This window comes from Triticum aestivum, chromosome 5B (assembly GCF_018294505.1).
Source record: "Triticum aestivum cultivar Chinese Spring chromosome 5B, IWGSC CS RefSeq v2.1, whole genome shotgun sequence".
NCBI lineage: Eukaryota > Viridiplantae > Streptophyta > Magnoliopsida > Poales > Poaceae > Triticum > Triticum aestivum.
Window position 1 is genome coordinate 431,891,092 of NC_057807.1, and position 27,917 is coordinate 431,919,008.

The 27,917-nt window shown below is 49.3% G+C and overlaps 1 protein-coding gene across 1 annotated transcript; it reads right to left on the reverse strand.

Annotated features, from left to right (window-relative positions):
• Positions 1 to 6,291: 6,291 nt before the first annotated feature.
• Positions 6,292 to 10,508, reverse strand: LOC123116322 (putative wall-associated receptor kinase-like 16). The gene is made up of 4 exons (XM_044537293.1): positions 10,028 to 10,508; positions 8,210 to 8,651; positions 7,926 to 8,081; positions 6,292 to 7,524 (listed from the first exon to the last, which is right to left on the reverse strand). Exons 1-4 carry the CDS (start codon positions 10,481 to 10,483, stop codon positions 6,344 to 6,346), a joined length of 2,235 nt encoding a protein of 744 aa, XP_044393228.1. The 5' UTR covers positions 10,484 to 10,508; the 3' UTR covers positions 6,292 to 6,343.
• Between the last annotated feature and the right edge of the window lie 17,409 nt (positions 10,509 to 27,917).

The window sequence follows — 27,917 nt, forward strand, 5'->3', positions numbered from 1 at the left end:
ACACCACTAGAGGAGAGACAACATACATCTCATCAAAATATCGAACGAATACCAAATTGACATGACTACTTATAGTAAGACTTCTCCCATGTCCTCAGGAACAAACGTAACTACTCACAATCATGTTCATGTTCATAATCAGAGGGGTATTAATATGCATAAAGTATCTGAGCATATGATCTTCCACCAAATAAACCAACTAGCATCAACTATAAGGAGTAATCAACACTACTAGCAACCCACAGGTACCAATCTGAGGCTTTGGGACAAAGATTGGATACAAGAGATGAACTAGGGTTTTAGAGGAGATGGTGCTGGTGAAGATGTTGATGAAGATTGACCCCCTCCCGATGAGACGATCGTTGGTGATGACGATGGTGATGATTTCCCCCTCTCGGAGGTATGTTTCCCCGGCAGAACAGCTTCGCCGGAGCCCTAGATTGGTTCCGCCAAGGTTCCGCCTCGTGGCGGCGGAGTTTCGTCTCGAAAGCTTGCTTATGATTTTTTTTAGGGTAAAAGACTTCATATAGCAGAAGATGGGCACCGGAGGCCTGCCAGGGGGCCCACAAGGTAGGGGGCGCGCCCAGGGGGGTAGGGCGCGCGACCCACCCTTGTGGCCAGGGTGTGGGGCCCTTCTGGTTGATTCTTTCTCCAGTATTTTTTATATATTCCAAAACGTGCCTCCGTGAAGTTTCAGGACTTTTGGAGTTGTGCAGAATAGGTCTATAATATTTGCTCCTTTTCCAGCCCAGAATTCCAGCTACCGGCATTCTCCCTCTTCATGTAAACCTTGTAAAATAAGAGAGAATAGGCATAAGTATTGTGACATAACGTGTAATAACAGCCCTTAATGCAATAAATATAAATATAAAAGCATGATGCAAAATGGACGTATCAAGTACGAGCAACAGATAGAGGTGATGCTCTGTCACACCGTCATCCACCTGAGCGGCCCGGTGCACCATAGGGGACGCTCCTCCCCGTGAATATGGAGCATGTGTCCCCTCCGCGCTCTCCCCGGGCAAGCGCGACGTCCAAATCGAATGTCGCGTGAAGGAGTAGCCCCTCTCGCCGCCCCGACGCGTCAAGGAGGAGCGGCTCTCTCCGCCGCCCCGCCGCATCAAGGAGGAGCGTCGCTCGCCATGGCCCATGCCCTAGGCAATCACCATGGCAGCTGTTCGTCGTCCCGGAGTGCCTTAACGCCGCAGGAGTACGCCGAAAGGGAGTGGCGCCGACGAGACAGGCGCAACGCAGTGTGTCGGTCGAAGTTCGAGGACTCCGATGTCCCGCCGCCACACATTGCGTCAGACATGGACCTGGCGTACACCTGGGCCCTGGACCGCTCCATGACGACGGCAGAGACGAGCAAGCAACGGCTCCGCCGCCTTGATGGGGAGATGGCCAAGTACAGCGAGGTGTGGTCTCTCAGCGAGATCGCCGCCGCCAATGCTGCCTCCACCAAGGCTCGCCGCCCTCCTCCCCCCTCCCCACATCGTTTTTGGCGGCGACCGTATTGTGCAGGGTGCAGGAGGAAGTGGAGAGGATCATTCGCGAGCATTAGGCGCCTGCGGGGAAGCCCTCCCGCGACGCCCCCGCTCGAAGCCCAACGCCGATGACTCCAACAACGGCTCAAGCGACGATGACGGGGGAGCCGCCTGCTAGGCCGGCATGGCCTACAAGGTCACCGTTAAGTATAGGGTAGTGTAGGGTTAGGTTTTTAGTTTACTGGACAAAATTTGTCCTGTTGTATGTAAAAATCATCCTAGTTTAAATGAATATCATTCGGTTTGTTTGAGTTTAAATCAAATTTGTTCATTTTCGTTAATGTTTATTTGAAATGTAACCGAACATATGCGGGTAGCTTTGAATGGCCGGCTCCCGCATCCATGTCCACGGACTGATCCCCTTGTCCACGGACGGATGCGAGAGTAAATATGCGGGTCAGCATTGAAGATGCTCTTAGCCTTCATATTCATATGGAGCGCACTTTCACATGTATATAAAGGCTGTCAATTGCTCTTAGAATAATTAGATTAGTTACCAGGGGCATTTTTGTTATATCTCAGTATGTAGCTGTACATCACGATCGTGAAGTCGTGAAGACCTGGTGCGTTGTTTCGGTCAGTACTTGGAGATCCCTTGTCGCTTTCCTCGATGCATGGAGAAGATTATTCCTCAGAAAGTTCCAACCTCAGTATGCAGCTGTACATCACGATCGTGAAGTCGTGAAGACCTGATGCGTTGTTTCGGTCAGTATGAAAAGACTGCCCTGACATGCATGTCCAATCCAGTGAACTGGGGCAACCTTTTTTGAGGTCAACTGGGGCAACCTTGACTCAACGCGTCAGTCCGTTGTCGCAACGAAAATACGTTTTTTCGTTAGAAAAATACAGAGAATATCTAACGACTCTACGTGCGGCGGTGCTTCCGGCTCGCATGAGACAGCATCCTCTCTGCGAGTGCTGAACACAGGTGTACTTTGTGGACAGAACTTGTTACGGAGAACCCACGGCAGTGCGAATCGGTCCATCCCACCGGTTTTCTCCCGGCGAGCTGCAATCACGGCGGACAAAACGAGTGGAATCCTTCGTTCGTAGTCGTAGTACTACAGCGAGAGCTTCTCAGAATACGTACGTACCGCCTGTCACATTGCGACACTCCGTGTGTGTGCGTGGCTCCGGGCATCTTGCAACAGAGTGCCTGATTCAGAGGGCACGAGGATTCCAGATGTCTGTGGCTGGGAATATCACCAGGTCAACACACCAAACGTTTGAACCTGACGCTAGGCGGCAAAAGACATAAATTTGATCTCAAGACGAAACTATTTCACAAACTAAACTATGTTTAAAAGTATTTCACCCAGCTGACCCATAATGTACAGCGCCTAATATCAAGGCGCTACGCTCTACTGTGCAGCGCCTAACACACAGGCGCCACATTGTGCAGCGCCTAACTGTAAGAAGTTGCACTACACTGTGCAGCGCCTAGCTGTAAGGAGTTGCACAGTAGGGTGCAGCGCCTTACTGTTGGGAGCTGCACAAAAAGATTGGCGGTGTGAAATATTTTTAAAAACAGTTTAGTTTGTGAAATACTTTCACTTTGAGGTTAAATTTATCAATTCTGCCACGCTAGGCAGTATCGACTTTTTGACACAGCGGCGCGGCCGTACTACTGCATCGCCCCGGGCATCTCGGACGTTGCTGAGTGAGAGACTGAGAGTCAAGTACCTAATTTTTCTACATGAACGCGTAAGTGTTAGTAGTGATTGTGATGAATTCCAACTATTTTGAAGATCTGTGTAAATGGCTTCACAAATTCCGGTTTGGACCATCCATGCCCCCGAGATTTTGTGCGGCATTGCCTACCTTCTGGAGGAGTTAAAACATCCCAAGTCTTAAAACTTGCACAAAATATGATGATTTGGTCCAAAAATTGGAAACCTTCACCCCGCGGCCCTCAAACTTATATTAGAAATGACAATTTAGTCCTAAGCCTATCACAACGCGACATGTGGCGGCCAAGTGGCCGGACCGGTTGGCTCATGCATTTATGCAAAAAAAAACGTACTGTTTTCCCTATTCAACCCGCAGGACAGCTCACCTAAATTAAATTTGTCTCCTCGCACACATTTCATTTCGTTGTCACCCATGTTCTATGCTATCGGGGCCAACAGGAGCTCAGCGGCGATCACCTGTTGATGACGTCAGCCACCACGGCATCGCCGCCGGAGTTAACCGACGGTGTGGAGGCGCCTCCTCCGCTCATCTCATCTGCCCGTTCGGCGTCTTCCCTTCGAAGTATTGTGAGTTGTCTTCCTCACTCTCCTCTGCTCTGCTCCGTTTGTCGCCTGCCGGTTCTGCTGTCGACAACGCCGCTAATTGGTGTGATTCGAGCTCGATTCAAGGTCGTCTAGTGTTGTTGCTTGCTTAGGGTTCTTGCAGAGATGTAGAGCTAGGGTCTTGCCTGCATATCGAGCTGGCCCATTAGCTTAGGTCGCTTGCTTGCTTCCCTAGCTTCAGCTCAGCTCACTCGATGACGTACTGGTTGTCTGATTTTTCTTTTATTTTTTCATTTTCTTTCTTTCTTTTACTTTTCGTTTATTTTGTTTCTTTAGTGGTTTCTTACTAGTTTTCTTGGGTTCTTTCATGGGTTTTACTGATTTTTTCCTTTTTTTCTTCTTCTTTCGTTCTTTTTTGGTTTTCACTGGTTTTTTTATTTTGTGCCTTTCTTTCTTTGTTTTTCCTCATTGTCCTGTTTCTATTTTTGGGTTTCTTCATTTTCGTTTGTTCCTTCTCATGTTCATTCTTTCGCATTGTTATTTTTCGATTTTTATTTCCTTTTTGGTTTTAAACTTTTAATTGGTTTTCTTCTCTTTCCTGTGCCTTTTGTCAATTTTCATGGGTTTCTGTTTTGTTCAACACATGTTTCTTTTCTGTATAGATTCAACATTTTGGGTATGCAACGGGCACACTTTTCATATACACTTTTAACATTTTCTCAATACATGGTTACGTTTTCTTTGTTTCTTTCATGGTTTTCCTCGATTTTCCTTTTCATACTCATTCCTTTTTTTATTTTGGGTTTTGTTTCTTTCATGACTTTTCACTGGTTTCTTTTGTTTTCTTTGTTTCTTTTTTGGTATTTATTTTTCTCCATTCTTTTGCACTTGTTTTTTCAATTTTGTTTTTCATGTTCCTTTTTTACTTGGTTTCCTTTTGTTTCTTTTGTGCGTTTCATTGATTTTTTTACATTCTTTGTTTATATTGGTTTTTATTCTACAATTTTCGTATACATCAAGAACATTTCTCTAATACATGTTTAATATTTTTTTAAACAAGTTAAACATTTTTTCAATAAAAAGGTAAATTTTTTCTTTTTACATTTTTAAAATTTAAGATTGCCATTTTTTAATACATGGTCAACATTTTTTCTACAGACATTAACATTTTCAAATGCTTGATTAAAATATTTCAAATAAAAGATTAATATTTTTCCTATACATAGTCAACATTTTTTCTATACACATTTAAAAAATTTGCATTGGTTTTCTTTGGGTTATATTTTTTTGGTTTTTATTTGTTTTCTTCGTATTCCTGTGCTTTTTGTCGATTTTTATCGGTTTCTTTTTTTGTTCAATGCATGGTTCTTACTGTACACATTCAACATTTTTCGTATACATCATGAACATTTTTATATGCAAGTTTAACATTTTCCCTATACATCGTTAAAATATTTGAAAACTTATATTTTTATGTCTATTCTTTTATTATATATGCTAATGTCTATTTTTTTCTCATAAACCTTGTACATTTTTCGCATTCATATGAGACATTATTTTTATACATGTTCAACATTTTAAAAATACCTGATTAACATTTTTAAATGCATGTCTTGATGTTTACAATTTCTATATACATCAAGTACATTTTTATACATGTTTATTTTTTTTCTAAAACAATGATTAACTCTTTTTAAATACATGTTTCGATGTCTTCTTTGTGCCATACGCATTTGTACATTTTTCATATACAACTGAGACATTTATCTTGTATAAGTTTCACATTTTCCATATTTATGATTAACTTTTGTTCAAAACACATGTTTTTGAACAGTGTTGCTTGGATATTAGTTAAACATGTTTTTCAAATAAGTGTTGAAACATTTTTTTCAAAAGCTATCAACATTTTTTTTCAAATTTCAGTAAAAAAATTAAAATATGTGTACATTTATATTTTTAGAAAATGTAAACAAGTAAAAAAAAAAGAGAAAAGAAAAAACGAAATCAAGTGAACGAATGAAAAACGATCGAGCGAACAGGCCACTGTGCCGGCCTATTACCATGTCGTTCCAGGCAAGTGGACGGTTTGTCTTGCTAGAAGCGAGATATAGCCGCGCCTGTGTCTTCCCCACAAAAAGAAAAAAAAGCTCATGTAGATGTCCAGTAGCCTGAATTGGGTTATGTACGATACCATACTCTTTGACTGATCATAGCTTTTTTGTTGTTGTTGCGGAAGACTGATCATAAAATACAAAGATTTTACCCGCAAAAAAATATAAAGTAAAATAAAATACAAAGATTTAGAGGATGCGTCAAGCATTTACCACGCTAAATCACATTTGAAAAGCGAACTATGCAAAATTGACGAAATAATAACTCACATACATCTGCATTTTTCAGAAGATACATAACCATATAAACACCGAAATTTGCACATGTATAATTGGCAAAATGAACAATAACATAAAGGTAGCTATAACAATTGTCTGTTTATTCTATTTTTGATGCTACTGATTTCTTGCTTTCGAATACAAAATAAACAAAGCAAAGCGATGGTATGATTACTTAACGACCTGACTGCAGATCATTAACAGCTTTCTTCTCGATGCTGAAATATTCGGCACTGGTTATTGCCGAGCTGGCCATCGATGAGGGCTCTCCAAGTAGGCATTCCATCTCTTCAGGGTTCCGCTGTACCCATGGATGTTGCATCACCTTCCTCAGACTATCAAGCTTCTCCGCAACTTCCTTCATCGATGGCCTATTGTCACCACACATCTCTAAGCATCGCATCGCTAGCTCCGCGATCTCTTCAATAATCTCTGTGTTATCCCCATCCTTGATCTCAACATCCAAGATTTGATCGAGCTTATTCTCCTTCATGGCATACATAAACATCATTGATAGGCTCTTCTCGTGGGCAGGGACATCCGGATTAAAATTAAATGGCAATTTGGCCGTGAGTAGCTCCAACAAAACAACCCCAAAGCTGTACACGTCGCTCTTGTCCGTTAGCAGGTTGGTTTGCATGTACTCCGGGTCAAGGTACCCGCATGTTCCATGTACCAGTGTGATGAATTGTGACTTATCAGTTGGTGCCAGGATGGAGGCGCCAAAGTCAGAAACTTTAGCTTGGTGGTCCATGTCAAGAAGAATGTTGGGGGACTTGATATCGCCGTGGAGGATCGGCGTCGAAGCCGATGAGTGGAGGTAGGCAATCGCGTCGGCGGACTCGTGGGCGATCCCCAAGCGAGTAGCCAGGGAGATACGCATGCCATGGTTACCGTGTATAAGCTGGAAGAGGGTGCCGTTTGGGACGAACTCGTAGACCAGCATGGGGACTTCCACTTCGAGGCAACACCCGAGGAGCTTCACAATGTTTCTATGGTTGACCTGGGACAAGATTAGCATCTCTTTACCAAATTCTTTTTTTTGTTGCTCGTCAATGGTCTTGCATCTCTTCACCGCTACTTCCACGTCGCCCTTAAGAATCCCCTTGTACACGGTTCCATAGCCCCCTTGACCAAGTACTTGTTGCTCACTAAACCTGTTCGTGGCTTGCTGCAGTTCTTCTTCCGTGAAGATTTTGAATGCAATACCTTGCTTTGACCTCATCTCATCAAATAATATTAGACCACCGTGCTGCCGAAAGTAGTCTCGTTTCATTTTCTGTAGCTTTCTTCTCTCTTGGATCATGCATGCACATGCTAAAGCAACCACAAAGACGACTACTCCAACACTTGCACCTGCATGATTATCCATCCACATAGAGGTATGAGACATTCATTCAATATTAATGTAATTAGTTGACCAGTGGAAACTTAAAAGTAATCTGCTTTTTTTCTTCTTTCGAAAAGGAGGTTGAGCCCCCGGCCTCTGCACCATTAATTCATTATGATGCACACAACCATAAAAGTAATTTGTTTGAAGAGAGAAAAATACACTGCTGCCAAGATAAAATTTGTCAAACACTACTTGTTGTTAAACAACATAATACTGGTCTATCGTGTTGGAGTTATTCTGTTCTATATATTACTACTCCCTCATTATGGGACGGAGGGAGTACTATATATAGCATACAAAGTAAGTTCTTAAGCTTCCGTACCGCTGTGTGTTTTTATAGTGCTCACCAAAGAGTAGAACTCACCTACAACAGGCATCACCGGAAAACGGGAAGGCTTTTCAACGCAAACATCATTCACCATGGAACTTCCTGGGTTGCATGAGCAGGTGTGATTCCCCGGCGTGTTCTCACAGATCCCATTGCCACAAGCATTAGCATTTTCAAGGCACTCATTAATATCTGATACAGAACAATTAGTTTCAATTCAAGTTGCCAAGTTGTGCATACACAGGTGACTCATGAACTAATTAAGGTAGTACTACGAGAGAGCTCATGTCAAATGTACAAGGCAGCAAAAGGGAAGTCACCTTGGCATCCGTCCGTGATGTATGGGTTACCTCTGTACCCATCGGAGCAATTGCAGAGGTAACCTGGCTCGATGGTGGTGGCATTCACACACACACTGTTGCTGCTAACACATGCGTAAGAACTCGTGTTCTTAGCTTCCTCGCAAGCGTGAGCATCTATTTTCCAGTCCAGGACAATTGGAACTACCCCATTGGATGTCTCATCGAACACTGAAGAATTTGATCTCACATAGCTGGTGTTGAAACTGAAAGCTGCCTTTTCCATCAATGTCACGTAGCTGCAAGGGTTGTCTGGCCAGGTAGAAGTGTTGTAGTTTTCGTTGAAATAGCCATGATAATACTGTATGCCTTTTGGGACATCGGCTTGGCAGCAGCCAGCACCAGAGCATTTGCCGTTCTCGAGGGTGACGTTCTTGCATGTTGAACGGCAACCTATTACATACTGCACGGAAACCCTATATGAGATGTATTTAAACAAACCAACAATTAAATCAAGGAATTACGTGTTTTTTATTGTAAGGAAAACATCTATTTGTAGCATCTAAAAAAACTATTTGAAGAAAAAAAGCCTTGTTAATCTATTCATTGTTGATTAATGAAAATACACGTCTTATATTAAATTAGGGAGGAAATAACTGTGTATATGTTCCTAGCAAAAATGCTACACGTACGGATTTGTTTTACAAGGATTTACAGACCAACCCTCCTCCCTCACTAATCTCCTCCCCCCTGAGTTTCAGGATGGGGCCCGCCTCATCTAATTACCAATTAAACCAGCCCACCTCAGCATTGCCTGTAAAAGTCCTGTAAAGCCTCCGTACGTCTAGCATTGCCGTGTTCCTAGCTGGCCTCGTGAAGAATCCTTCAACCACCTGCTTGACAAGCCAAGTTCGTACGTGTACGTGCGCGTGACCACCTCCGACGTCTTGATCGGCCAGTGGACAATAATCCTAGACGCACCATCTCACGGGCATCTTAATACTAATTAGTCTCCGCCCCTGATTTTTATGGGGATGAGCCCGCCTCGCTCCTAGTCTCCAATCAAAAACTGCCACCTATTAATAATCCGTTGATTCCGTAATAACGACTCCGAGCGTGTAGCATTACTCGGTGAGTGGATCTTATGCTTCCGGCGGCGCGCTACAGCCGGGGGTCGTGGTGTCCCCCGTCCATGCAGTGTGCCGAGATCACCAGGCCGGGAGCAGCAGCCTGGCCAGGAGGCGCCGCTCTCCGGTGGTGGCCATTGCGCCGGAATAGGTCAGTGTCGGCGCGGGCTGCGGCAGGAGGGGATTGGGGGCTTGGTGTTGGCCGGAGAGCTACTGTATGCGGGCGCCAGTTCGGTTCAACTTGGATCTGGTTCGGTTCTTTTTTTTTAAATGAAAAGGGGTTTCTCCCTCGCTCCATTTTTATAAAACGAAGCATAGCAGTTCACGGCATTCAGGCCTATCATGAGTAGGCCAAATCAGAACGCGTAGGCACCCAAAACGGACGTCTGAAACTTCGGAGACATAGTCTGGTTTGGTTCCCTACTGTTAAAAGGAAAATCAGACGACAAAGTACAAAAAAAGACCGTGGATGTGGCGAATGTTTAAAAAAAGGACCAGGGACATGGCACGTCCAATATCAAAATCGGGGAAAACACTAAGTGGTGTAAAATGTAGCACAAATTTGTTTAAATGGGGTATAAATTGTATACGGGAAAAAAAGAGGTATGAATTAAGAATTTTCGCTAAAAAATGTGATAATATATGTCATAAACAGAAAATTTAAGGTAAAAAAAATGAAATTAACTCTAATAAAAATGCCGAAATTACTTACAGTAGAGCTTGTCATATAAGCGAGAGTATTGCACCCGATGACGATAATCTTGTTATCCACCTCGGATATCCAGAAAGGTGAATCGGTGAGGTTCAGCCCAAAGTTAATGTAGTTCATACTTCTAGCGGCTGGGTCATAGCACTGCGACGAGATCGCCCTGGTATTCATTCGGACCTTGGCCTCAGGCAAAATGATCTTAGTCACCTCGAAATTCCCCTTAAGAGGCTTCTTGACGCCATCCACAGACGTGTTCGTGCAGCTGAGGTTAAAGCCGCTGTGCAAAGCGCACTTGTCGCCGATGCCGAACGGGAACGGGATGTCGACGTCCCCGCACTTGGCCGGGCAGCCGGGACGCTGGCCTGCCGGTACATCCGCCATGGCCAGGACCCAAATCGCCGAAAGGCAGAGAAGAACATGGCAAGAAAGAAGAAACCGAGAACACCCCAGCTTCACCATCGCAGGTTAACCGGTAGGTGTGGATGTGTGCTCCTGTCCTGAGTTCCTAGCACGATGGTGCTTTTCCAGGGCTATAAATAGATGAGTGAATACGCTAGCCAGTTGGTTCAGAAAAAAAAAAGAAAACGCTAGCCAGTAGTTCTCGCGAATGGCCAGCTGGATCCTGAAGGTTGACTACTACTTGACTTGTGGTTAGACATATAATGTGACAAGTGACAAAGCATAATAGTTGGACCGTGTTTACTAAGGCCATCATTAGGGCATATCCAGTTTTGTTGTGTAACCAGTTATTTTTCAAGAAATGGAAACCTTCTCCTAATTTTGAATTTTTTTTGAAGAGAGGCTTCTCCTAATATTATTCATTTTCAAGAAATGGAACTCTACCAGTTCTGCTATAGTTGCTCTTAGGGTATCCAGTTTTGTTCCAGTAGTTTGATGGCTTTTAACAGCCAAATTGACGCATGTGGCAAATTAGAAAAAAACAGCAACAGAGCGGATGAGGTTGCCGGTTTTCAGGTTTTCACTAGCCGGATCATCGGCCTCAATTTGTTCACTCGCAACGAAATAACTGAATATTTAAGCTAATCCTTTTTTAACAAAATGACCCCATATCAATTGAATTCACATAATTTTGGATTTAATTGTTATTGGGCCTTTGGTGTCCTGTGGCTCAAGGTCTGGATTTAATTCCTAGCTTACGCACCCTTTTTAGAGTTTTTCATCTTACCGATTTTTGCTAAATGATCTTTGCATGTGAAAGAAAAAACAAGGCGAGAATACTGGGTTTTTTTGTCGGACCTGATTCAGTTTTTTTTTCTGAACATCAGTACAGACACAAGCGCTTATATACACACGCATACACTCATCCCTGTGAACGCACACACGCACACCCTATTCCTATGAGCACCTCCGAAAGACTGAGTCGGCATATCATCTTGAGATTTACGAAGTCACCGTAGGCGCCTCGTCATTGACGGGAACGTCTCCTCCCACTTAATGTGCATCGCCGAAAATCCTGAAATAAATCCAGGAATAATGCGAGCACCATGATTTGAACCCTGATGGGCTGGGGATACCACAGTCCCTCTAACCATCCAACCACAGGTTGGTTCACCTGATTCAGTTTCTATACAGTGCCACATGTTTGCCAAGTCTGATTCTGCACCAAGGAACCAGAACCAATGCAACCTCGTCTGGTGACCGGGAGAAAGCATGTGGATCCTAATGATCATTATTTACCTTCTTCTTTTTGGAAAGTCATCTTCTCAGCCCGTGCTCAAATGACCTCAGCTTGGGTGAACAATATTTTTTAAAAAAAAATCACATTTGTCGAAGTCTTGACAAGAAAAAATCAGTGCTCCAAAATGCTTTCGAAAGTAGCATTTTTAGAGTATCGATTTTTTTATTCACACCTTTCAGGAATGTGATTCCGTAATTAAATTTTGCAACCTCTTAGAACATTTGTCAATATTTGTCAAAAAAGGTTTAGAATTTTTTGATTCTTTTTCTAGAAAACCGATTTTACTGTTCACCCGAGCTTATTTGAGTTCGGGCTGAGAAACTCCACGTCTCTTCTATCTAACTATTTTCATGTGATACATCTGTCGGTTCAGTACAAGAAATGAGGAATAGAGGCAGATGCCTTGGGTTTTACCCCACCTCTCTTCATTTTTTGTTGGAAACATGCAAGTTGCTCCGGCATGGCCTTGGTCTCCTAAGGAGAAGATGGCACATGTAGACAACCAAATTTGTTGATCAAACCATTCCACTTCCCACATATCATGTCTCGCATGGCTGTTAGAGCATCTATAGCCAGGCGTCTCAAAACCCACCTCAAACGCTGGGGCGGACGGCTCGGTCAGTGACCGGTCATAAAAAAGTGATCCAGACGGGCTCCTCAAACGGACCTCAAACGTCCCGGCTGATCGGCACCCCTCATATCCAACCCAAATCTGAGACGGATATAGGGCGCCCAGGCACCACGTCGGATTGGCGATGGGGTCCCACAAAGAATCGCACGGACCCGATGTACGCCTTCTCCGGTGGGGCCGCTCCGGCTCGCCGCCCGAGGCCAAATCCGGCTACTTAAGCCGGCTGGCATCCCCCAACCCTAGCCACATCCACCTCCTCCCTCTCCGCGCTGCCAGCCTGAGCCCATCCATCTATCTCACTCTACTGCTCTTCCCACGCCCTCCGGCTATGCCATGACTCGGCAAAAGAAGACCACATATGCTATGCTCACGCCGAAGCGCCGGGTCCGGGTTGAGGAGGAGATCCGGGCAAGGCGCAATGCCCGCATCGCTGCCGGCCTGCCTCCGGACTTGCAGGAGACGGAGGAGGAGGAGCAGCATCCAGCTCCGATGAAGATGGCAGATCCAGAGGAGGACAAGGCGGAGCAGCCTGAGGAGGAGCTGGCGCCGGCTCTAGGCTTCAACATGGAGGACACGGAGGGGAGTTCGCGGTCGCCCAAGCGGTCGAGATGGCAAAGCAGCAGGCTATCCTGGAGTCCATCCAGTGTGGAGGCCAATCGATAGTTCATCCGGCAGGAACGGGCGGCGATCAACTCGCTTTTCGTCGAACTCGACACCGAGATGGAGGTGGAGGCCGACGCGGAGCAGCCGGAAGAGCCACAAGAGCCAGAGTTGCAACTGTCACCCATGTACCCGGAGCCGGGCATGGAGACAGTGAACATCTCCCATGAGGTATAGAGTAGTATATGTTGATCTCCGTATGATTTCCTTTTGCATGCTTTTGTATGGATTTAAGGTTTCAAATATGAGGTATCCAAATGCAATGGAGTAAATTTGAGCTGTGACCAGTCACTGCACGCGGACGCGTTGGGCGCATCCACGGGCGTTTGAGGGTCTGGATGCCAACTCCGACTGCAGATGCTCTGAGGAAATGTTTACCACTCTAGATTTTGTTGACCAAAAGAAAAAACCTATGAAAAACCACCATCAACAATCGTGGATCCATTAAAAAGGAAACAAATGTGCTTAAGTGATGTTGGTTACAATGTTCTTCATAATATAAATGGACACAAGGTAAATTATAAGGGCATAGTGGAGGATTAATTTCCCGGAAAGAATAATACTTCCTCCACCCGTCGGAGAAACGGATGTATCTAGATGTATTTTAGTTCTAGATATATTCATTTTTATTCATTTCTTCGATATTTCTCCGACAAATATTTTCGGACGAAGGAAGTAAGACAGAAGAATAATTGTTTCCGGCAAACCATTCTCTCCCATAAAGAGAACCTATCCTATCTCACAAGCTAGACAAAGAACAATGTATACTTTACTTCATGAAGGACACTGGGCGGCGAAAAGTGCCTGCAGCTACCGGGCTTTATTGCTCTTGGTATTTGAAATTTTTGGAAAACACACTTCCGTTGCTAAAAAAAATTCTTAAATCAAATACGTGAATATATACACACATTCCTAAGGCTCGGTAAAAAGCTGAAAAAGAAATACTTTGTATTTTAAGAAATACAAAAAGGAGAAATTTTTGACATAAATGGCATCCATTTTCTCGTACATGCTATCAGAATTTTGTTTTTTTATTACTATAGCCCAAAACAAAACGAGATTTCTACCGAAACTTGCCATGGGTATTCGGAATGTGTATACGTAACTCCGGAAAAAATTCACATTTTTCTGAAACTTCAAAAACATAAATTCCAAAATGTTTAAATACAGAGAGCAGTGGAGCTCGGGTGCTGCAATCCCTCTCTCACTGGACGGGCCTTACATGAGACATACTTTCTTCGTTCATGCCCATTGTCATTGTTCGTAAATACGTGTCAATTGATGTTTCCCTCTAACACTATCTTCTATTATCCCCTATTCATCTACCTCATCCCTGCCACTGATGGCCAAAGCATATATTAGAGCAGCTCTAGCAGAGTTGTTATATCAGCCTGATAGCCATAATAAGCATTATTATGATAATTTTAGCCAAAATAAAAAGAATATACTATAGCGCCATTATGGATCACCATCTATACCTACTATTAAAGAGAATAGGTATTCTTGGTTTGGTCCCTGATTTTAGTCCATTTTAATACGTTATTATGTTGCCTTCAATGTCGTTGGTTCTTTTTTTTTATACTCCCTCCGTCCGGAAATACTTTTTATCAAAATGAATAAAAGAAGATGTATCTAGACGTATTTTGGTTTTAAATACATCCCTTTCTATTCATTTTGATGACAAGTATTTTCGGACGAAGGAAGTACAATCGTACGTCTCATACTGGGTTGTGTTGGGCCTGGTTTTCACGTTACGCAACTGGTTTATGCTCTGTATACCTAGCCTCCCAGTCTGTTCGTCCATGAGTGTCCATGTAGAATCTATACATATCTGAAACCAGTTACATGAGTACCAGAAGCTATAAATAAAGGAAAATAATCGGCTAATCCCCTCGAGGTCCCATTGATTTTCTGCATGCTCGGTGGTTGTTCCTATGCCCCCCGGTCCTAGGCGGCCCTGCAACAATGCGTACCGGCTAGGAGACGGGATGACACTCTCCTCCAGCGCATCCTAGCGGCTGGGTGACGGGAGCTCACTCTCCGCTCAACCCAACGGCGTCTTGGGCGACACCGACGAGAGGCAAGCGAGAGCCCTACTGGGCTACTCCTGCATGAGTTGGAGACCTCCGCGACTGGTCGGACAGGAGGTCGGGCCGCACAATGGGCGGAGCCACAGAGGGAGTGGTGCAGGGTGAGGTGGCGGGGTGGCGTGGGCTCGCAAGCGACAGCTAGAATCAGCAGCGAGGTCAGTGACTGGTAGGGTAGGCGAGTGCTGCTAGCCTGTCCATCGAGCCGTCTCCTAAGGGCATCTCCACTAGGCCCCCCAAGAACCCCCCGAGGAGGCCTTTTTCATCGCCGGCGCGTGCTTTTTCTCCCAGTCATGCCCCGAGAAGCTCAAAAAGCGCCGGATTTCATCAAAGTTACGACCGGCAGTCCCGACCCAAACTCACAAAGCTGGGGTGCAGCTGAGGGCGCCGGCGATTTATTTCGCATGCATCGGCCCATTTGTCAGCCCCTCTCTCTTTCCTCTCCTCTCCTTTCTCTATTTTCTTTCTCCTCTCTCCTCGCATGCATCGGCCCACCACCTACCACACACAGCCGGAGCGGGGAGGGGCTCGCGCGGCCGTTCGTGGCGGGCCTCGCGCTCGCGCGGCCGTGGCGGAGCTTGGCCGGAGGAGGAGGAGCGGGACAACGGCTTCCTGAAGGTGCTGCGAGCGCTGTGCGACGCCGCGCGGACTGTCAAGGCCGGGCACTTCTCGCGCTCGAGGCCGCCGCGGGCGCTCCTCGCGGCCTGGCACTCCTCGCGCTCGAGGCCGGCGCGCTCCTCGCGCTCGAGGCCGGCGCGCTCCTCGCGCTCGAGGCCGCCACCCACGACCTGCTTGCCGGCTACCCCGAGCTGCACCCGCTCTGCCGCCTGCTCGCCACAGTCAGGGCCCTCTCCTGGTGCGCCTCCGAGGAGGCGGCCGGAGGCGGGGTGGTTGGGGGACTGCGGGCGCTACGGTGCAAGGCGAGGCAGGGGAGCGCGCGCGCGGCCGGGGCCGTCGCGGCGGTGATTCAGGCGTGGGCTGACCACGAGCTCGCCGCGCGCCTCGTGGCCGTGCTGAGGGAGCAGGACGACGCCCGGGTGCGTGTGATGCTGGCGGAGCTGGAGGCGCGGCTGCTGGGCGCCGTGCGTGCGCCACGATGCAGCCGTGCGGCGTGGCCCGTGAAGAGCACGCAGTCTGCACGACGCGGGGAGGACGTCGGCGGCGGCACCGGAGGGCGCGCCGAGCTCGAGCAGCCCGTCGCCGGCGGCGGAAGACGAAGACGCGGCCGAGAAAGTCGCCCGGTCGGCTGGGGTCGTCGCCAACGAGCTCGAGCTGGCGTGGTCCGGCAGTGCCCACAACATATTTGTTGTAATGACAAAGCGAAAAAAAAAACACAACCTGAAGGGCACAATGACTGGAAATTTTTTGCACCCAGACGCAAAGTTAGCGCCGGGGCCTCCCCAGGAAGCCGAAAAAACGCCTCCTAAGGGGCACAACGGCTGGAGATGCCCTAAGCTGTCACCCATGTGCTGCTCCTCTCCATAGCCTCGGCGTCCACCCCGACGGCGGCGTCAACTACTTAGCGTTGTCTCCCCAAATATAAATTGCCTCTGTAGATACATGGGGATGCCTCCAAATAGCACTCCCCATCCTGTCTAGCTTGCTGCAGAATCCGCACAGTGATGAATAACTGAATACTGAATCGGAATTGCATATGTGATGTGCCTTATGCATTACTGGTGTTGCTTTGTGTGAAGCGTGCTGAATTGGAGAAGCAGAGATGCATATGTACTAAATGTGTTTTGCTTGTACGTGGCTGATGTATGTGCTGAATTATGTTTGTCGTTTTTTGTCTAGGTAAGTTGAGGCACACAACAAGGACTAAGGTTGGAACAAATGGTTGTTGTGATGGTAAAGAAAATATTATGTTTTTTGTTAATAAATGATTACAAAGTTTAAAAGATTTTTTTGCGAGAAAAAGATTTTTTTTTGTGATTTTGATGAGATGCTTGACAAGACAAGAACAATTAATTAGATGTGTATCATTAGTACCACACTAAAAATGTTTTAGTGATGTTCCCATGGATCTTGGTTAAAATCAAAGTTTGCATGAACTAAACGTGTTTTGTGGATACAATCATCATAAAATTTGAATATAGTTTTGTTATTTCTCCCGTTGCAACGCACGGGCATATGTGGTAATAATAAAGGGTCCTCCATATCTAGTCTCTGAGTTGCCATGTATGATGTCTCAGTGTTGCCTTTAGAGAGCACTTCATTATTTTTGGAAAATGAGGATCACCCTTGGCCTCCGCATTAAAATGATGCATGTAATCATATTATTAAGCAAATGGTCAACAAGTCCAAAATTCGGTACAAGCTTGCAAGAGCGCACTTCATACGGCAGATGCACGTAATTGCTTGCGACGTGAAAAAATAAATTGAGGTGATGCGGTACCCACCACCTCACATGGGATGGCAGTGAGGTTGAGAAAAAAAGATGTCACATTGATGAGTGGGTCCCATGATTATGAAAGCATCAAATATGAAGATTATGTGTTTGCGTGTTGCTCGAACCGTGCGATCTGGACGTGTTCCGTCATCCAACATGGTTCTGTATTGGTCTGCTCGACGGTTTGGGCACACTTTTCCCCCAAAACGGAGAAAAGGTGGGGTGGTGGGGCTTTGCGGGCGACCAAACCGCTGCCACTCCAGCTCCTGACTGCCCTAGATCACCGAACAACCACACCCGCTTCTCCTGAACTTTCCCTCCGATGCAAGCGCCGCTTCCCACGCCACATCAATGCCGGCCCAGAGCACGCATCTGCCAACGTTGATGCCGCATGATGTGACCGGACAGGAGGGCGGCGCTGACCGACGTGACCTCTTGGGAGCCGCCGCTTCAATACAGACGCAGCTTCCCGAGTAACCAATTTCGGCCGCAACACCGCATTGAAGCGCCTGGCCGTCTGGACGATGCTTTATAACCCGTGCTCCGGTGCCGTCCACAATGCACTCACTGCATCGCTCCGCATGCGCTCCTCCTCCACACCCCTCTTCCTTCACAACATTGGCGATGGGCAAGTCGTGGGCTTCAACGGTGGCAGGTAGCGGCTCTGGAATTGGATCCGGAGGATCCTGGTGACGCGCCCTCGAATTCTAGGGTCGTCATCCTCATTGGCGGGTGGCTCCTCGACAAAGGTGGAGATCGTCATGTTCTCCAGCGATGAGGAGGACCAGCCGCCGCAGCGGCAGTCGGCACCGATGACGTAGGCCACGGTGTACGCCGCCATAGACGAAAAGTGTGAGCAACAAATAGAGGTGATGCACCGTCGCTCCATCCTCCACCTGAGCGGCCCGATGGCACCACCGGGGATGCTCCTCCCCGAAAATCCAGAGCCTGTGTCCCCTCCACGCTCTCCACCATGCAGGCGCGACGTCCAAATCGAACGCCGCGTGAAGGAGGGCCCCCTGTCGTCGCCACGACGCGTCAAGGAGGAGCGGCTCTCTCCGTCGCCCAGCCACATCAAGGAGGAGCGCCGCTCGCCGTCGCACGTGCCCTAGGCGATTGCCGCGAAGGCGCGCAGTCGCCTTTGCCACTACCTCTGCGGCGGCGGCTGTTCGTCGTCCAGGAGTGCCTTAACGGCATAGGAATATGCTGACAGGGAGCGGCGCCAGCGAGACAGGCGCAACGCAGTGCGTCGGTCAGAGTTCGTGGACTCCGACGTCCCACTGCCACACATCACGGCGTTCACGGACCTGGCATAGACCTTGGCCGTTCCGTGATGACGATCGAGACGAGCAAGCGACGTCTTTGCCACCTCGACGGGGAGATGGCCAAATACGGCGAGGAGTGGTCTCTCAGCGCGATCGCCGCCGCCAATGCCGCCTCCTCCAAGGCCCGCTACCCTCTCCCACCGCCCACGTCGACGTTGGCCGCGGCCGCACTGCGCAGGGCGCAGGAGGAAGTGGAGAGGATTATCCGCGAACATTATTAGGCGGCTGCGGAAAGGCCTGCTGCGACGCCACCCCCTTCCGCCGCCTGAAGCCCGCGGAGGAGCCGCCGGCCGGACTGGCATGGCCTATGAGGTCACCGTCAAATATAGGGTAGTGTAGGGTTAGGTTTTTAGTTCACCGGACAAAAATTGTCCCATTTTATGTAGAAATTATCCTAATTTAAATGAATATCGTCCGGTTTTTTCGAGTTTGAATCAAATTTGTTCATTTTCGGTAAAATTCATCTGAAATATAACCGGACATATGCGGATAGCTTTGAACGGCTAGCTCCCGCATCCGCGCGCGCGGACGGATGTGAGAGCAAATATGCGGATCGGAGTTAGAGATGCCCTTAGCGCTCCATATGTAATATAGAGGCTGTCAATTGCTCTTATAATAATTACATTAGTTACCAGAGGCATTTTGTTATATCTTAGTATGCTGTTGTACATCACGATCGTGAAGTCTTGAAGACCTGATGCGTTGTTTCGGTCAGTACTTGGAGACCCTGGTCGCTTTCCTCGATGCATGGAGAAGATTATTCCTCAGAAAGTTCCAACCTATGAAAAGACTGCCCCGACATGCACGCCCAATCCAGTGAACTGGGATATGATAATTCCAGCGAACTTTCTGAGATTTGCGGCGGTGCTTCCGGCTCGCATGAGACAGCAGCATCCCAGGTCTCTGGGAGTATTGTTAAAAAAAAGGTCTCTGGGAGTACTAACACAGGTGTACTGTGTGGACAGAACGTGTTACGGAGAACCCACGGCACTGCGAATCGGTCCATGCCGCCGGATTTTTCCCAGCGAGCTGCAATCACGGTGGACCAAAACGAGTGGAAACGTCATTCGTGGTCATGGGACAGCGAGAGCTTCTCAGAAGACGTACGTACTACCTGTCTCACAGCGACACTCCGTGCGTGAGTGGCTCCGCGCATCTTGGAACAGAGTTAGCTGATTCAAAGAGCACCAGGATTCCAGATGTCTCGGGACTGGCTGGGAATATCATCAGGTCAACACATCAACCGTTTGAACCTGACGCTAGGCCGTGTCGATTTTTCCTCGGCCCGGGCATCTCGGACGTCACTGAGTGAGAGACTGAGAGTGATCAAGTACCTAATTTTTCTATAGGAACGCATAAGTGTTAGTAGTAATTGTCATGAATTCAAGCTATTTTGAAGATCTATGTAAATGGCTTCACAAATTCCGGTTTGGGCCATCATGAGATTTTGTGCGGCATTGTCTACCTTCTGGAGGAGTTAAAAGCACCCCAAGTCTTAAAACTTGCACAAAATATGATGATTTGATCCAAAAGTTACAAAACTACACTCCGCCGCCCCGAAACTTGTCTCATATATGGCAATTCATAACAACACGACAGGTGGCTGCGAAGTGGCCGGACCGGTCGTCGCATGCATTTTTGCACAACCCTCCTACAGTTTTCTCTAGCTATTCAACCATTGTTGAGGAAATCGTTAACTGGTAGCTGCTCGGTTGGCTCGCGAGTAGGGGATTAATCGGCTAATCGGCATGTTAATCGGCCATTTAATCAATTAATCGAACGATTTATCGGTTTATAGGCTACTCGGTGACCCTATGAGTAGGGATTAATCGGCAAGTTAACTGGTTAATCGGATGAATTCTTGAACAGGGTATTCAACGTATCTATAGTTTTTGATTGTTCCATGCTATTATATTATCTGTTTTGGATGTTTTATATGCATTTATATGCTATTTTATATTATATTTGGGACTAACCTATTAACCTAGAGCTCAATGTCAGTTTCTGTTTTATTCCTTACTTTCGAGTTTTACAGAAAAAAATATCAAACGGAGTCCAAACGAGTTGAAACTTTATGACGGTTTTTTATGGACCGGAAGAAGCCCACAGAATATCGAAGATGGACCAGAAGAGTCACGAGGCATCTACAAGGGTGGAGGGTCCCCCCTAGGGCGCGCCCCCTGCCTTGTCATCGCCTCGCGGACCCCTCCCCCCCCCTGACTTGTCCCCGGCGCCAAAAATTCTTGTAAATAGAGAAACCCCAGAAAGAAACCTAGATCGGGAGTTCCGTCGCCGCAAGCCTCTGTAGCCACGAAAAACCAATCAGGAGCCCGTTCCGGCACCCTGCCGGAGGGGAAAACCATCACCGGTGGCCATCTTCATCATCCATGCGGTCTCCATGATGAGGAGGGAGTAGTTCACCCTCGGGGCTCAGGGTATGTACCAGTAGCTATGTGTTTGATCTCTCTCCCTCGTGTTATTGATTTGCACGATCTTGATGTATCGCGAGCGTTGTTACTATAGTTGGATCATATGGTGTTTCTCTCCCTCTATCTCCTTGTGATGAATTGAGCCTTTTCCTTTGAGGTTTTGTCGGATTGAATCTTTGGATGTGAGAGCACTTGATGTATGTCTTGTGATGGGATATCCGTGGTGATAATGGGATGTTCTGTTGATCCACTTGATGTATCTTTTGGTTATCTACTTGCGGATTCCCGTGGTGACATTAGGTAATCTATGCATAGGGGTCGATGCATGTTTTCATATTCCTTTCTCCGGTAGAAATCTCGGGATGCTCTTGAAGTTTTTTGTGTTGGATTGAATATTATGAATCTGAAGTTGTTTGATGCATATCGTATAATTGACCCACAGATACTTGTGGTGACATTGGAGTATCTAAGTGACATCAGAGTTGATTGATGTGTGTCATATGGTGTTATTTTACTACGAACTCTAGGCCTGTTTGTGACACTTATAGGAATAGCTCAATGGATTGATCGAAAAGAATAATTTTGAGGTGGTTTCATACCCTACAAGCAATTTCATCGTATGTTCTCCGCGACTGGAACTTTGGAGAGATTCTTCGTTGCATGTTGAGGGATTGTTATATGATTCAATTATGTTATCATTATTGAGAGAACTTGCACTAGTGAAAGTATGAACCCTAGGCCTTGTTTCCAAGCATTGCAATACCATTTTTGCTCACTTTTATTACTAGTTATCTTGCTATTTTTATATTGCCAGATTACAAAAACCTATAACTACCATCCATATTACATTTGTATCACCATCTCTTCGCTGAACTAGTGCACCTATACAATTTACCATTGTATTGGGTGTGTTGGGGACACAAGAGACTATTTGTTATTTGGTTGCAGGGCTGTTTGAGAGAGACCATCTTCATCCTACGCCTCCCACGGATTGACAAACCTTAGGTCATCCACTTGAGGGAAATTTTCTATTGTCCTACAAAACTCTGCGCTTGGAGGCCCAACACGAGTCTACAAGAAGAAGGTTGGGTAGTAGACATCAGCGAGTAGATGGGGGCGAATATATGTGGGGCCGGATATGAAGGAAATATGCCCTAGAGGCAATAATAATGTTGTTATTTTATATTTCTTTACATCATGATAAATGTTTATTATTCATCCTAGAATTGTATTAACCGGAAACTTGATACATGTGTGAATACATAGACATAACACCGTGCCCGTAGTAAGCCTCTACTAGACTAGCTCGTTAATCAAAGATGGTTAAGTTTCCTAACCATAGACATGTGTTGTCTTTGACGAACACGATCACATCATTAGGAGAATGATGTGATGGACAAGACCCATCCGTTAGCTTAGCATAATGACCATTCAGTTTTATTTGTCGGCATCCTGGATATGGGGGTATCCAGCCCTGCCTGCCTGCGGCCCACCACGTGGCTCCATTGGCAGCATGGTACGGCCCAGCTTCAACATCAACGATACGAGACCCTCGCGAGGGGCCAAGCCTCGTGAGGTGGATGAAGCCAAGACCCCCGAGGGGATCGGCCTCCTCAGGCTGGCTCCCGAGGGGCGGAGAGTTCTATACAAGGTTCACCTCACGAGGCTCAGCTGACGTGAGCCATGACGACCAAGGCTAGGCGGGCGCCAGGCGGGCACAGAGCGCAGGTTTCCTCTTCGGTGCAAGGGAGGCAAGCCACCGGCGCAGAGTCCCAAGGAATCAGCCAAAGGTTTCCATTTCGGTGCAACGAGGCAAAGACCGCCAAGACGGCAGGACGAAGGTCTTCGACGAGCCCACCGCAGTGTCACGACCAGAGGCTTTTCGCAGGCAAAGACTACTTTTGTCAGGATAAGCTGTACTACTTCTCCCCTTTCAAATCCGGCCGTTGTGGGATCCCTTCCCGCTGATATTTGGGAAGAGGACCAAGGCCACTATAAATAGGACTAGCCACCACCATTGAAGGGGAGAAGACAAGTCAAACTAGCTCACACCACACCAGCTCAAGAACACCTCACCTCCTGAGGCCAGTTCATCCACTGTACTAGTTCATCCTCAGCCCTCCGAGGCAATGCACCAAAACGCTGGAGTAGGGTATTACACCGCAAGGTGGCCCGAACCAGGATAAATTGTTGTGTCTCTTTGTCTCTTTGAGCTTGACGCGCTAGGCTTAGGAGGATCGCGAGTAGGCAGGCTGGGTAGGTTGAGATCTCCGCACGCACCCTAGAGTTCGAACCTCTCAAGGGTTTGCAGATCCCTTAATCCGACATTTGGCGTGCCAGGTAGGGGTGCGTCGGATCTTGTCTTCCGTCGACCAGTTCTCCGCCGCTCCACCGATGCCATGGCCGACGCCCCGAGGGCGCACGTTGAGCACTGGGTCGTCCAGGCCTCCTCGGTGGCACCCACCAACGAGGAAGACCTCCACTCCGCTCTACTCGCGGCCCATGCTCTGCTGGGGGCGACTGGCTGTGGAGGGCGCGTGGCGCAACCTTCTCCACTGGCGCCACGCCGCAGCCGCGCCGCCACGTGATCTGCAAACTATGCTGCAGCAACCGCTCCACACACGCACAGGGAACAAGCAAACATGCGGGCAGCGGTCATCGTGGCCCGAGAGCTCTTACGATGCAGGCTGTTGGAAAGTGGGTGCCATGCCTTGCTGGAACGGGCCGCCGAGCTACTGGATGCGGTATGCAGGGGGGCGATGTTGTTCTGCACCCTTCCCACGTCGCAGGCGGCGGTGGGGTCGCACGCTCATCCCCGTCACAACCGCGTGCCCCCTCCCATGCCCCCTGGAGAGCCCCTCGACACCGACCAGCCCCGTGGAGCAGCACGCGCCACTCCGAGCGTGCCACCTCAGCGCGGGGCTGCTCCAGGCGACATCATCAGGGGCCGCGCTGGAGTATCGGTCCCTGGCCGACAGGACTAGAGGGCGACTGAAGAAGGCGGGAACGTGAGGCAGCCGGGCGGCGCTCCTGATGCGGACAACCCGGAAGCCTAAGTCCCCGTCGTGATGGATCCAAGGCATGCGCGGGGAGAGGGCCCCATCCGATCCCCCACGCCTGGCTGGGCGCTGGATATACACGAGGCCGAACTCTCCTTCGAGCCGCCACAAAGCCCCGCCAACGTCTCCAACAACGACATCCTCTGGGTACAGCTAACGCCGCAGGAGCATGCTTATGCTAACCATGGATCGCAGGTGAACCAGGGTGTAGCTGCCACCAGGACTCTCAGGAGGACGGATCGCCCACAGGAGCGTGAAGGACATTGGGAGCAGCATGGGGGAAGCCCGGCGGCAGGGCCCTCTTCGCGCTGCACGGAGCAGGGCCCTGCCTGGAGATAGGTTCCCCGTTGGGGAAGGCGCCGATGAGCCCTTCTACACGGTGGGGGCCCTACGATCACCGAGGACGCCGCCAGCATCCCCTTGGCCCCTTGGTCTTGTCCTGGTTTTCGGTATCCCCAACGGTGGTCAGGGGTGGCGCACGGCGGGGTCCTCGTCGGGCGACATGAAGCAAGGCTCTGGTCTGTGAAGGTCTCCACTCGTGACACTCTCACGTAATAATGAGTGGGGTTGTACACGACCCGGAGTCTCCTGAGTGTCGCCCTGGGGCCTCACGGGGGGCTCCCGCCCACGTTCTAGTGGAAGCACCATGCTCCATGCTAGCCGTCGACACTGTCCCCAATGACTATGCCCAGCCAGTGGAAGCACTTAGCTCCGCGCTGCTGAGAAGACTGAAGACTAGCTAGACGCCGAACACGGACATTTGCTTCCTTTTTGTACTTGCTTGTTGACTTCTTGAAGCAGTTTTTTTGCATTTATAAAAATGGGGGGAGTTTTCTCGTTTTGTGTCGCTCTTTTGCCTTCAGTTCTTGCGTTCTTTCTGGAGCTCGTGACTGCTGCCCTGCCCTCAAGCGCCTCGTTAGCGGGGGCTAGGTACGGTGCACGGGCTGGTGCCGATCGCTCCCCTGGGGTCTCGAGGGTGCGGCCGCCCTGTGCGCCCACCTCGTCACGGTCTGGTAGTTGGCTTCTCACGAGGCACTCTACGGTAGGCCGACAGGCCCTTCGAGAGGCACAGAACCTCGCGAGCTCGCAGCAGGCTCGCCTCAGGAGAAGGAGCGCCGTCACGACACCAGGCCTCACTCGAGACCCACGAAACCAAAGATAAGTCATAAACAACTACCTCGCTCAGCGGCCCGCAGCCCTGCGGGGCCCCGCTCCGGGCGCTACTTCAAAAGCATTTCACAATCTCACACATCATAAGGGGCACCCCCTTTCAAAATGCTCTCACAAGGACGCGTTCGAGTTTTCGTCATACAGGTCGAAGCAAAAGAAACACGGGCCTAGCTGGACGCACCTTCTTCGTCACTCCCATCCTTGCTGCCTGCGTCATGGCTGCCCCATCCTCCTCATCATCGCCACCCGCGCCAACTTCTTGGCCGCGAGCACATCCATGTCATCCTCAGGAGTCAGCTCCTTCACCAAGGCCATCCACCCACTTGGCGAGCTTGTCTTAGATGGCCGCGAGCACGGGGGCTAGCATGGTGCTGAAATTGAAGTTGGAATCAAGGTTCAGGAGGTTGCTGAAGAGGCGCGAGAGTGCACACTCGAGGAGGCCCCGGCTCCTCTCCTTGACAAGCTGGCGAGCTTTCGCGGCCTAAGCTTCCAGGCGGGTCACGATATCAGTGAAGAAGTTGAGGTGGCTGGCGTAGTCGCTCTCGTGCGGGTGAGGAGTGCTCTCGTCACAAATAGCACCCAAGGCATTGTTGGCTTTGACGCGCAAACCCTGGAGCATGGAGTTGTGCTCGCGTTCCAATGTCAGGTGGCGACTCTTTTCACTCGAAGCCTTCTTCAGGAGGGAAGCGGTGTCTTCGAGTCGCTTCTGGAGAGAGGATATCTCGGCACAGGCAGAATTCAAGGCAGATTCGGAGGAAGTTAGAGCTTCTCGGGCAATGCTCTCATGCTGCTCCACAGCCTGCAGCTCAGCCTTCAGGGCGGAGGTCCGGCCCTCAAGCTCGGCCTCGAGCAGATCCAGATCCAGGCGGTGCCTCCTAGCCAACTCAACATGCGCCTTCGCCACCCTCTCCTCCACCTCCAGCTGGACCTAAGCTTCTCGGGCGGTGATGGCGTACTCAGACGCGGCAACCTGTCGCTCCCTCACCTCTAGCCTCTCCAATGCCAGGCTGTGCTCCACTATCTCCAACGTCAAATCTTCATGGCGCCTTAGGAGCTCCGCCTCGGCAAGGGCCGCTTCGCCTGGTGAGGAGGCCAGAAGGGTGTGACACTCCTCGACTTTGCGCTGAAGAGCCGCATATGAAGACTGAAGATCTCGCTCCCGCTCCTCGGCCGCCTCACGGTGGCGGATGGCTGCCTCGGCCTCTTCCATGGCATCGGCGCAAGCTTCACGAGAAGTCGCGAGTGAGGCCGCCACGCGCGCTTCGGCTTCGTCACGCTGAAGTTTCCCAAGGTTAATGGCAACCATCAGTCGCTGCCACTCATGCTCTAGGCGGTGGTTCACGACCTCAAGCCTGGTGTCGATGTTAGTGAGCTCCCCGCCAAGATGGATCATCGCACGAATCGCTTTACCGAAGAGCCCGAAGCGCACAGTGCTGCCCCCACGAGCGAGCGTGAGCTCGTCGCCAAGACCTTCGTCGGCCTCGGGGGTCGCTAGATGCCCCGCCAGCCGCCGGCCAGGGGCTGGCTGGTGTAGCCCCACAACTTGAAGATGAAGGCCACCCAGGGGCGCCCCCTACCAATAATGATAAGAGGAAGGATCGCCGGTGCATCCCCCGTCTCACGGGCTGAGTCGCAGGGAGAGGAAGTAGGGGGACCGGTTCTGGGACACCCTCGCGACGTTGCGGCAACTGGAGTCAGCCCCACACCCAGCGCAGGAACAGGGTGCCGGGGGCTGTGCGCGGGCATCAAGCTGGAATCCTTGGGGATGCCTGCTTCCCGAGGTTTCGCCTTCGTGAGAGCCCTGCAAGACCCCAGCCATGAGAAAACATGGCGCGCAAGGGGATCAAGAGCAAAGGTACTTCCTCATCCGCAGCCACGTATCTCCTCGGCTTCAGCGGCCGACGGGTGCCATCGTTGCGGCACAGAGACCTCTTCCTCTGAAGAAGCGGCTCAAGGCACAGGCGAGGCCGACCGGACCCTGATGGGCGATCCTCAGGAGGAGGGGCGCTCGGCGGGGCAGCCAGGGCAGGGGTCCTGGGAGCGGGGCGTTCGGCGAGATCTTCTGGCTTATGGCTCTGGAGCAATTGGTGGGCTCGTCGCTGTCAACAGCCATTCTGGAACCATCACCCTGGGCATCGGGGGCCCCTGCCTCCGGAGCTTGGGGTTGCGTTAGTTCTGCAGCAACTCCTTCCAGGGCCCCAGGAGCCTCGACCTCCTAGGCCACTATCCGCGCCGGGCCTCCGGAGGAGCCCTCGACAGTCGCCGGTGGCGCGCGCCCCCTGCCTCCACACTCGGGGCGCACGCGGCGGGATCGATCAGTAGAGGAGCCATGAAGACGGGATTTTCACGGGGCCCCTTAAGGCTCTCTGGAAGTAACCCACACTCATCAAACAGAGGCATCTGCCCAACGAAGGCCGCCTTGTTCGAGCACAGATAGAGAA